The sequence below is a fragment of the Populus nigra genome, chromosome 12 (assembly GCF_951802175.1).
Source record: "Populus nigra chromosome 12, ddPopNigr1.1, whole genome shotgun sequence".
NCBI lineage: Eukaryota > Viridiplantae > Streptophyta > Magnoliopsida > Malpighiales > Salicaceae > Populus > Populus nigra.
The window spans coordinates 2,218,722-2,230,944 of NC_084863.1; the positions used below are offsets into that span (position 1 = coordinate 2,218,722).

General features: G+C 34.4%; 1 protein-coding gene across 5 annotated transcripts; it reads right to left on the reverse strand.

The window, feature by feature from the left end:
* LOC133669726 (uncharacterized) lies at positions 1–10,316 on the reverse strand. 5 transcript variants are annotated; one of them, XM_062089967.1, is made up of 21 exons: positions 10,105–10,316; positions 9,887–9,972; positions 9,773–9,811; positions 8,989–9,098; positions 7,949–8,107; positions 7,426–7,491; positions 7,212–7,301; positions 6,724–7,029; positions 6,323–6,420; positions 5,908–5,943; positions 5,672–5,792; positions 5,332–5,568; positions 4,816–4,911; positions 4,650–4,715; positions 4,415–4,453; positions 4,193–4,327; positions 3,413–3,774; positions 3,050–3,143; positions 1,287–1,475; positions 793–914; positions 1–491 (listed from the first exon to the last, which is right to left on the reverse strand). In XM_062089967.1, the coding sequence occupies exons 4-20, from the start codon at positions 9,085–9,087 to the stop codon at positions 816–818; spliced, it is 2,292 nt and encodes a 763-aa protein (XP_061945951.1). In that variant the 5' UTR covers positions 9,088–9,098; positions 9,773–9,811; positions 9,887–9,972; positions 10,105–10,316; the 3' UTR covers positions 1–491; positions 793–815. The 5 variants fall into 5 exon arrangements, with proteins under 5 accessions (XP_061945951.1, XP_061945950.1, XP_061945948.1 ...); XM_062089966.1 differs by lacking the exon at positions 9,773–9,811 and having other exon boundaries at positions 1–466; XM_062089964.1 differs by lacking the exon at positions 9,773–9,811.
* Positions 10,317–12,223: the final 1,907 nt, after the last annotated feature.

A 12,223-nucleotide genomic window follows, 5' to 3' on the forward strand; every position in this document is an offset into this window, starting at 1 on the left:
TGGAGACAAAAGAGAATTGTATTATTTCCAAAAAGGAGAGAAAAACACCATCTTCATAACAGTGTTTCTATGACTAGGTAATGTACCCCACAATACAAATCTACAACGCTTTCGACACCGTTACTCTATTTTTGGCACCACTTAAGACAGTTCCTAGGATACTCCTGGTTAATTCTCCACCCATCGCAAATCTCTCTATTGCCAAATGCAGACTTGCCCTACAACTTGGCTATGTCCAACCAAAAAAAGCTTGCATGAAGGCTAGACAAGGCTCAAAATTTATATACCATCTGTCCAACAAAAGGAAAATGCGAAGGATCTTCTCAGCAGGTTCAGCGATTGATTTTCCAAATTTACAAGGGTCGATTGGATACGTCCATTCAAGTGAAGTACCCCAAGAAGAATCAATGTCTTCCCCGGTATCTCAAACAGGCACATGATTTTGATCACCACAAGCCAAGCTAACCTGTGATCCAATAAATAATAATAGCCTGGAAAATGATCAGCTATTTGTTCATATATATACACAGCACATATTATGAGTACAATGACTAGGTAACGTTCAAGAGTAGCCTCTCACAAAAGAATCAAATATAAATTCTAGAGAAAAATAAGATTTCCTGCAGTTTTTAAAATGCATCCTACTATCAAAATCATTTGACTACCTTTCCTTTTTTGCAACTAATATTAAAAAATGCATCACATATATTTCAACTCAAGGAGAAAAGTGGGGAAAAAGAATTAAGAGTTTGGAAGAATAAAGCTAGGCAAAGAAAACAAGTTGGCACTCACCTGCTCCTAAAAGTTGCATGGTGTCACCTTCCCTGAACTACTCTGTAATTAAGGGTCAGATCCTCGGGTTTCTTCCATATGTAAGCTCGCACTGTAGCTAAACTCATTTCCGGGGATAAGACCTACAAAAGACAGTCATTGCTTGAGAAAATATTGCAAAAAAAAATATAAAAAGAGAAGAGCGTGTAAATAGAAGAACAGCAGAAGTTTATTCTTATACTTGGGCCACAGGGTGACTTGTCTTCTCATACAATATGCCATTTTAGTTTGAACCTGTGCAACTCATAGATGATGTGCTCTTGGACATTCTCTGCTCATGAATTTATTGTGCTAAAATGTCCAGCTAAAGATTGATGTACCATTTTAAAAACAGATGACTCAACGATCCTATGGCGTGAAATACATTTGGTGTTTTTTTTTTAAGCTGAAGAAGCTTATTATTCAAGTAAATGCTTTTGAGTGCATTTCCCCGATAAAATGAAAATCACAATGACCTGATTATTGCACAAGATCTCTATGGAAGGCTTAAGCTTTTGCCAAGGCTTCAATCCAGATCGGAAAGATCCATCTCCAACCACTGAATGCTGCAAGGGTCCTCCAATTCCAGGAGCAAATGTTCCATCAGTATTCACATTATCCAGTGGTTTGTCAAGGACCAGCTTCTCTACGACATAATTGACAACCTATGCAAACATGTTAGTGAGAATCAGTAAAAATGGATTATTCAGCATATCACAGAAAGTATACTGACAAAACAGATCCTAACTTGGGATTTGTTTCACATCTTATTTCTTTATAACAGTGACTAATGCTAAAGGCTGACCGTATCAATGCATCTCCACTGAGGAACAAGAGTATTACACTTTCACCTTTAGAAACATGAAATTAAGAATATGAACAGATTATGAAACGGAAGCCTATCGTATCCATGATTTATGTAGAGTAAGATAACTTATTCTGCAATAAGACCATTATCACATGCTAGACTGCTAGATGACATCTGGAGAGGACAATTAATTTCCATTTCTTGATACAATAAATACTCTTGATTCTTCTGCAGATATCTAGCTGAAATACAGAGTTGCACCCAAATGCATCATCACATGAGGATTAATTCTTGCCATCCATTCATATTTTACACAACAAAAGTTGGATAAAAACGCAAAAATGAAACACATAGATAAAGAAACATTCTTGAGAATATAATTTCAGAAATCTACAAATATCAATTTATTTGACTTCTCATCACTTTCTTGATTGTTCTATTATATAGCACAAAACATTTAAAACCTAAAGCATCCTACAGTATATAAATAATCCATGCTTTTCTGATCTATTTATAGAAACATGCTGCTTTTTTCTGGGTAAAAGGCCAGCAAGGATGTGACCGGAAGTACTGTACAAAAAGCAGTTGAAGGGCCAATCCATATGAACTGCCTACTCAAAACTAAAGCATGCTTAGCAAACCAGCAACAACAACAAAATGTAAACAGAACTAAGTGTCTAGCTGATGCCTTCTTGGTGGATTTGTCCACCTCCTGATTCCTTCAGGCTGCTTAGGGTTGTAAACCTGTTCCTATTGTCCTTTCCTTCGATGTATTTGTCTTTGTAGATCAAAGCTTCTCTGAGGGGAAATTTATCTAGAAGATGCTAATTTGAGAGAAGTTCAAGCGAATATTTCATCTCGGCAATAGATGTACCACACATGCAATAAGACCTTTTACATCCACTACATACAAAGCATTCTGGGCATAATACTAAGCAGCACAAACAAAGCCCATAAAAATTTAGAAAATAGAAAAAAAAATTGAAAAGTATTAGAACCAGAAATTAGTGTACTTGAAATAACAGAGCACGTTATGCCATCCTTCTTCTTGTTCTTTTTTCTTTTTTGGATAAAAAAAACTTATATTAAATCACTGAAAAATAAATGAAATAGAAAAGCATATTGGAGAATCACATCCTCCAAAATGCAATCCTAATTTATATTCAGTATGGTTTTTGCCATGAAAAAATACAAGTCAGATATCTGTAACATATCTATCTTACACATTGTGCTCTTTTAGCAAAGTCTAATAATTTCCAGCACAGCTTCTTTTAATTGGTATGTTCCAGAATATACCACTAACATATTATAGTAAAAGCACTACATGAATATTGTCAATAGTGCAAATTTCCAGATAATCAAATGCAAATCTTTTTTTTTTTCTGACAAATGCAAATCTTTTCTTCCTCTAAGTTGCTGAATCAAACTTACTTTATGAATTCTAAGGATGCGAGGTGCACTTAATTTGCCTTGTGTGAGGATCTGAAATGCTGAACCTTCACATGGATGCAGATAAAAGCTGCACCTGCAGAAATTTAATCACTTTCATTATTTATCTGCTGAAAAAAACCCACATAAAATGAGCAAGATAAAAGCACAACAACACATTAATTGTTGACAAAGTGCAGAGTCCAATGTGTAGCATAAATATTTAAAAACAAAATCTAGAAAACAATCAAAATAAATTAAGGAATAAGAATAACAGTTGGAACCAAATGCACAAGTCCATATAAGAATGCTTCCCTATAACTTGCAAGTAAAATTATAATTCCATGAAGAAAGGAAAATAATTACTTGGTGTTTTCTCTTGGAGGTAGGCGATTGTTCAACACACAATCCAAACACCACCAAGGGAAGTCCTTTTCATCTTCACTTCCATCTAAATCAGTAATTTTCTTTCTCCATGGACCTCCTTGAGAGCCTTCAGTAACAACTGAAGGAGGGGAAACTGTTGAAAATTCGAATGGAGGATAAACCTTGGAGTCATTTTCAGCACCGCCATCTACTTCAACTCTAGAATGGCCAAGACTTCTATGAGCAAAATCCTTTCCGGATAGAACATCTCCATTAGCTGAAGTTGGAGAACCAAGTCTGTGCCTTCTCTTGGCCAACCAATGAGCCAACAAACCTTTAAGGGTTTCGCGAGCTAAATTAACCTGCAGATCATGAATAAACGCTACAAATGAGTATAATTTTTTTTTAAATGCTGACAAGAAAAGCAATCTGCTTCTGCCATGACCAATTAGTTATGCTGCAATTTAATCACCATTTATTACATGTAGAGAAGACTGCACGCTGCAAAAGAACCATACCAAAATACACATCTTAAGATATGGCACTCAGTAATATAAGTTTTGGGGTCCTACACACGAAGATACTGGTAGTTTTCATATATAATCAAGGAACACTCTGAAAAGTTTCGATCTTTTAATGTATTTGAGTTCTTTCAGAAGAATAAACTAGTTCCCTGTTCAACTCATTCTCAGGTGGTTTAAAGATTAACATTAAAATCAACAGAGGCCATTCTAAAACATTTGCCCAACTCATATGTGTACAAAAGATTTACCGTTTTACCTTATCATCCTCAGGTTTCCCAGCTATGTTAAGATCAGCTGAATACATCTCAGCTGAAAAGCATTGTGGTGTGTCCAAATGAACAGACAGGCTTCCAAGCCTGGTATCCACAGTGAACCATGCAGGAATGCTGACCTGGAACATAAAAGATTATCAGTAAGTTCCACAAAAATTCCCATGCAACAACTCCAATATACAATGAAAAGGATCTTGTGATCATACCATTTCAAATAATTGTTCCTTTTTCTCCTCAAATGACACCTGGAAAATGTCAAGTTGTAAATATGGATAATGCCTGAATTATACCATTTCCTATAGGTGATAGGAAAATGTCAAGTTGTAAATGATAGGACGACTAATAGGTCAACTAACTCCCCTTCCAAATATAAGGCATGCAATATTGCGAGGATGTAATCAACAATTCACAAAAAATAGGAAAGGGAAAAAGAGATTTAACCTTCCCATAGTCTTCAATTACAATGCCCCTTGTGATCTCCCATAGCTTCACTGAGCCAGCAGTATCCTTCCAAACAGGCATGACAAGTGATAAACCCCCCAAAAAAAAAAGTGTTTGATCGTTTGGTGTTAATTGTAATAAATAATGGCAAAAGTACCGTGCATACCTTAGTCAAGACATGCCTTCTATTATTTAAAATTTCATGCTGCACTATTGCTGGAGTTCCAGGAATGGTTAAGGTTGGTTCTTTGTAGACTGGCACCTATAGAAATGCAAAGCAGTACATTAATGAGTGAGGAAAACAGGTATTGCTAGAGTGCAGGTCTCCCTTTTGAATAATCTTTAGAAACTCAGTGCAAATCATTCATAAAAATGAAAAACACAACAACCACAACAAGCCAAAGGGAAAATCTGCAACAGAAGACAGCCTCATTATTCAGACTACATGAAACTTTGGTGTAGTCAATGAATCGTGTGTGGGAAGTGGAAATCAATAAGTAAAGATATGGTGACTAAGAAGAACATAAAGGAATTATCCCCCGTTCAAAAATTCAGAAACAGTAGACACAAATTAACAAAAAATTGAAAATTAGATGTAAGACATTAAATAGGATGACTTGGTGAAGAACTTATTACATGCAATAGCATTAGTTGCCAGCCAAAGGCTATGAGAATTACTTACTGGCGTAGATCCTTCTAATGAAACTCTTGCCCTTGAAAAGGAAAGGTTACCAGCCAAGAATGAACCACCTCTTTGAAAGACCTTTTGAGGATTGTGTGCTTCAGCGGGCCATCTATGAACCGAAGAATCTGTTGTTGCGGCCCATATACTGTCATCATGTAATGCCAATTGCAAAATCGGGTGCTCTTTCGTGCAAAGCAAAAGACTCTCTCTTGTCACCAAGTCTGTCAAGTACAACTGAGGGTATAAACAAAATAGAGTATCAAAAATCAGGGCATCAAAAATAACACTAAAATATGTGGAAAATAATTATTTAGATTTCATAGGAAAATCAACTCACAGAAAGGTCCCTTCCACCACTGTATACATGGCTGAATGTTGGAGTGCTGGCAAGTGCCCAAACAGAATCTGTATGCACAGCATATGAATGCACACATCGCTGCATCCCAAGGTCCCACAGCCTACAAAACAATCCCCAAAAAGTTCAGCACAAGGTCTTATACATTTTTATGATTGAAGTGATGGATGCTGGAAGGATGGATAAGAGTGAAAAGCAAAAGGGAGTAAAATATCCACCTGATCATAGAATCAGAAGAACCTGATAAGCAATACCTTCAAAAATAAATTGGAAACCGTGTTATTAAGAAAAAAATACAAAATTAAAGAGCAATCCAATTAAATTTGCTACAGAAAAGAGCATGTGTGGTCCCACAAACTCCCTGCACTATTAAGAAACAGAAATCATTTGTACAGGTCTTCATGAATAACTGTTTAGATCACATTCAAAGGAAGTATAAATGTATGCAGCATGTAAACATCATAATCCCTATACTAGAGATTTTTTTTTGTGTGGGGATGGGGATGGGGAAGGGGAGGCAATTATAAATTTTTCTTGCCATACAACATAAACTGAAAAATAAACAAATATACTTCTTAACAAAAAAATCTCATGCAAACAAAACTTAATAGCTGCAGACCCCATTCAACCAACCTGCCAGTAGAATCCAGAAGCAACGCTCTAATGTTATCGGTATGCCCTCTTAGCTTCATAGCCTTTGAACCAGTACGAGGGTCCCAAACACGCACAACCTAGAGGAACAAGGACAAGAGACAAAGCATCGAAGCCAGTATCTTTTCAAACCATTAAATGATCAAAAGATGTGAGAACATGCATATAAGCTCTTTCCATCATCTTATGTGTCCACGGTACACCAGTATAAAGAGGTAAGAATACACAAATGACTGAAATATCTACCGCTGAGTCATAAGCCTAATGGTACACTTCTCCAAAAACAGGAAAGCTCCAAGTTCAAATTCCACTTCCCCACAAAAGCAGTTGAATTATCAAAACATATATAAACAAATAACTGTAATATCTGAATATCAATATACCTTCTCGGTCCCACCAGAGACAAGACGGGTTCCACTATCATTCATTGCTAATGCATAGACTGACTCCTTATGGCCTTTAGCACCAACTGGGACATACCCATGGGACTGAGACGTGTGTGCAGAAATGCTGTTGCTTGAGCTAATGGTTCGTAAACTTGTCACGGGCAATGAATTAGTAGAGCCATTTACACCATTTGAACAATCATCTTCCATTGCATCACCAGACTTTGACACTGGAGTCAGTGCAGCTTCCACATCCCATATGAAAACTTCCCCACCAAGGCCTCCAGAGGCAACTACATTGCTCTAAAATGCATGACACTAAAACAGGTTCAGAAAATGACTCCAATGATATTAAGATCATAAACCATAGATTCAAGCATGTTTTTACTGAATATACTTTTTAACTTAGATAACAAGATGCACAGGCAGGAACTTTTCATCCATGCAGTTAGTAAGATCCATGAAAAAATTGAAATGGAAATTACATTTTTTTCTGCCGCCGCAAGACAAATAACATAATCAGAGTGTTGGCGAAGAGTCTTGGTACAAGTTCCATCAGATAAGCAATTCCATGCCTGGTATATCACCCAAAAGGGGGAAAAAAGACAAGCAATTAACCAATGAGCAGCTCAGTCAGCAAGTGAACAGCCATTAAATCATTCAGAACAAAAGCAACAAAAAATAAGAAAATTTACAAACCTTGAGGGTGGTGTCTGAAGAGCAGGAGACAAGGGTTCTGTCACCAGCAAGGACAGCATCATTTACCTGTACAGCCAGAGACACCCCATACATATCCCATTTATCTTAGGTATTCACATAAGAAAGTTTATGACATAAGAAAATAGTAGCATAATATATAGCTTCACTCCACAAAGAAAAGTGAATAATTACATAGATGATGGCGCTCTAAGTCACCATATTAAATGCTTATCTAATAAAAAGAAACAAGTTTGCTAGTTTGACACACTTGGAGTGTGAGGGCATCTTGCCCATGCACATTTGATAATTGATTAGAAAATTCAATCAGGGTGATAATTATCAAATCAATCTTGCTCTCTCCAGAGTCCAACCTCATAAAAGGCCAGAAAAATCAGCTAAAGCTATTTCCCAATAACCATAGCCCGAAATGAAATTCCTCAAAGGCAACAATTAAGCACCTACCAGATCCTTGATAGGTGACAGATGTAATAATGAACGACCTGCCAAAGGGTTAAAAAAGTACCCAATCAACATGAGACTCAAATGTAGCAGAGCACGTCGCAGAATCTTCAGAAAGGACCCATCTCTTCAGCGTGCCATCACGACTCCCAGTGAAGAGGTAATCACGCCCATCAGATACAGTGGACTTTAACACTTTTAGACAGTTTATGCCAGCACAATGCTGCAAAAGAGATACCCCAAAACAAGTAGTATAAGGATCCATGACTCCATTAAAAGAAACAAGTTCAGCAAAATTTGATCTGGTTGAAGAAAATCACACAGCATACAAGTGGAGAGGGAGTATATTTAAACAGACCATGCCTTCTTTTCTTCTTTTATAGGTAACTATTAACATTGTATGCCCTTAAAGATCTTCAAACATTTATGAGTGTTACTCAGCTGAATTGAAATTTTAGAAAAGATGAAGTACCATTCAACTTAATCATGGAAAGCATGCACATTGTACTCTTATAGTTTACTCTGGCCTATAAAAACATCAAATCATGCATAAAACAAACCTACAATAGACAGTGGTCTTCCAAAAAACAATGATTTTCATTCGTTTGTAGAAAAATAATAATCATAGTTCCACTCCCAGCTCCAAACAATGCCAAAATAAAAATGAAAGCACAATAGCAACATTAAGCAATCAGAGCAAACATATAGCAAAAGAATTTGAGCACAAAGTACATGAGCAGAATAGGATCATTCACCCAGCATTCAACATGAAAAAAACACACATTGATAACATTGTTATAAATCGCAACACCATAAAAGGATGTAATGCAAGGACTTGAATATCCATCATAACATTTAGCAGTATTAATAACCAGCATCAAGTCCCATGCATGGTAAATATGATCAACTACATAAAGTAGATTTTGCTAGAATACCAATCAAGCAAGTTAAGTGTTAAGCACTTATATGACATCAAAGTGGAAAATAATAAATACATATAAATCAATCCCATATGTACATCAGAAAAGGCAACTTGTTCACTTTAAAATACTAAAATATTAGGCGAAAATTGATGATAAAAATAGAACTACAAGATCACTTCACCTTTGTGTCATCAGCATCACTCAACACATATGTCAGCCTCTTCTCTTTACGCGGGCGAACAGAATTGTTTGTGTTCCCTGCACTACCCACACGGTGCATTGCTACAACCCCTAAGAGAAATAAAAAAATCATCATCACTGAGTAATTAGAAAATACCACAAATATCTTATTAATTCCTCCAAGATTCTGGAACAAGTACATATTAATCAACACCTATTACCTTGTAGAAAAATAATGAAGGAGAAAAAAAAGTTGAGAAGCCATTCCTAAAGAATAATGATTCAAGCCAGAATGTTTTAAGAGTTTTTCCTATCAAAAGAACACAGCTAGTGTTTTTTACTTTTTTCATGTGCATAGAAATCAGCCAGCAGCCAATTCGAAGTGCTAACCAAATCTTTTTTCTCGCAACATTCATGAGTTACACATAACTAAATTTTCCTTGCACATGCATACATTTTTTCCAGAAGACAAGCCCCAGCAACCACCCCAATAAAATCAAATAAAAACATGCCAGAACCGAATGAAACAAACAGCCAGAATAAACCAATCAATCGACCATCCAATCCACCCAGTTGACTCCGAGATTAAAATCAAATTCATTAAAACAGTAAACCAAATCAAACATCTTAGAATACAACCATTTTACTATTCCAACATAGAAAATTACTCGCACTTGCATTTGGGTGCACAAAAGTATCATCACTTTCATTCCCAAACTAATGCCATAAATTACCCTTAAAATATCCACTAAATAAATCCTTTCTCCAAATAAAAAAAAAACTACCAATCCACAAAACATAGCTTCTGTCTTCGTCTCATAATTCTGCACATAAAGAAACAAGCTTTAACCACATGAAGTAACAACAAACATTAAACTCAAGTCCTAAACCTCTCTCACCAAATTTAAACTCTTCGATTTTATTCAAATTCAAACTCAGAACTTCGCGATACACAAAATCAACGACTAGAAATGCGATCCAAACCCTAAAGCAATTGAGAAGAAGAAGAAAGGAAACGAAATCGATTAACGAGGGTTAACAAATGATCGTGTTAAACAAAAACAAACTGGTAAGAAAAGGAGAGAAATTGTGAATTGAAGTGAGTTGGGTTACTGACCCGTTGCAGGAGATAGAAATGGATTCTTGAGAGAGAGAGAGAGTGAGAGATGGAATTGAAATCGTCGGGATTTGATTTCTGAGAGTTTTAAATTAAAACCCTAGAAAGGATGGAGCGATTGTTTTTATGATGATGATGATGATTTGTTGTTTGTTTTAGAGAGAGAGAGAGAGAGAGAGAGAGAGAGAGAGAGAGAGAGAGAGACTGTGTGTGTGTGTGTAGAGAGATTTGAGAACTAAAAAAGAAAATCATAAAAACAGACTTTATTATTATTATTATGGTTTCGACCACCAGGAAGTCAAAGCCTTAAAGGTGTTAAGTGCTAACTTTGTTGTTGTGATGTTCTCTGCTGTGTAAAATCCTCCCTGTCCATCTGTCACGAGTAAAATTAAATTAAATTTTGATTTTTTTTAAATAAAACAAAAATATGTTGTTTTGTAAGGAAAATAATTAAAATTAAATACATATAAATTAACTTATTAAGTCAAATCTAACCTAATTTTTTTTACATCTATCTTGTGATAGAAGATGGATTCACCGGGACTTGCATTTGAACTAAATTTAATTTGAAGTTCGTTTATTTTTTATTTCAAATTTTATTTAAATGTATTTTAAAAGTATGTTAGGTTTAAAAAACATTAAATTGATGTTTTTTAATATCTTTTAATAATTTTAATGTATTGATATTAAAAATATTAAAAATATTTATATATATATTTAAATAAAAAACACTATATATCATAATACTAATTATATGTTAACGGTAAATTACACAGTAGAGTGTCTTGTAGGTAAATTTTGTATTTTCAGATTTATGGTGTAACGATTTGAGGTGGTTTTTAATATCTACTTAGATTGAAATTAAGAAGGAAATAAAGGTTTTAAAGAAAAATAAAAATAAGTTGTGAAACTTATCCAGCTTGACCAATTTAATTCTACAGACATGGATTGTTTAATGTTCATTGATTGTTGCTAGACTATTAGGTTTAAGATTTAAGATTTTTTGTGATATTTGTTTTTTTTTTTTACCGTATCATTGTGAAGTTAACATGTAGTTCAGAAATTATGTTCTATATAGATATGTTTTGAAATATAATTATGGTTGTTTTTTATTTAAAAATATATTAAATTAATAGTTTTTTATTTTTAAAAAATTATTTTTTGATATCAGTACATCAAAATAATGTGAAAATACCAAAAAATATTAATTTAATGTAAAGAAAAAAATATAAAAAATTATTTTTTTTCAAAAACAATTTTAAAATACAAAAACAAACGGAGTCATTGGGCTTTTGGATATTAGTTGTATTTATCCAATAAATATATAACTACTTTATCTGGAAAAAAAATTTAATTCAAAACAACCATTTGGATTCAACAAATATAATAATAATTCATGGTTCTTAAATGAAAACAAAAATCTCAATGCTTAAGTTTAGACCAGCAATATTCTATTAATTACTAGAGAAATAGATAAAAAAAAAATAGAATAAAATAATAAGAACTCTTTCTCTCATTATTTATCTCTTTTATTTTTTATTTTTTTTTCAAAATAAATTATAATAAATAACTAATAAAATATTACTAGTTATAATTTAAACACCGTGAAATTTATTTCCGGTTCATAAAACACAAAAATATCCTCTATATATATATATAAAAGAAAGGATTAAACTTGCTTCTTTTTTATGTAACTTTTAAAAGCTTGACTGGACAGATGAGGGAAGAAGGTTCGAAATTGAAAATTCATCATGAGGAAACCAAACAATGTGCTGGGCAATCTCCTTTTCGCTGGGTTCGGTAATTATGATTTGAGCATGATTTACCATGATCGTGAGTGGTAATTACAAACCCTAATGCCATGGCAGGGATGAGTTTTTTTTTTAACTTTTTTACTGTCTACCTTTTTTTTACTGTCAGCAAGAGATGTTAACTTTTGGAAGTAGGGTCTGATGGCACGTGGTCAAAAGAAAGCAATGACCAGAGGTAGCTGTGGTGGGCAATATCCGTTGCAAAGCTGCAAGTCTGACTTGAAATTCTATTTTAAAGCAGGATTCTTGTTTTTTTAATTCAAAAATAACGCTGGAGTTTAGTTTTTATTTAGAAAATCTAATTGACT

Excerpts from the sequence above, each read along its gene's own strand:
- LOC133669726 (XM_062089965.1), bottom strand. The coding sequence starts at position 9,087 with ATGCACCGTGTGGGTAGTGCAGGGAACACAAACAATTCTGTTCGCCCG. Across the intron at positions 3,775-4,192 it reads GGAAACCTGAGGATGATAAG|GTTAATTTAGCTCGCGAAAC; the intron begins GTAAAACGGTAA and ends CATGATCTGCAG. Across the intron at positions 915-1,286 it reads AGATCTTGTGCAATAATCAG|GTCTTATCCCCGGAAATGAG; the intron begins GTCATTGTGATT and ends TGTCTTTTGTAG.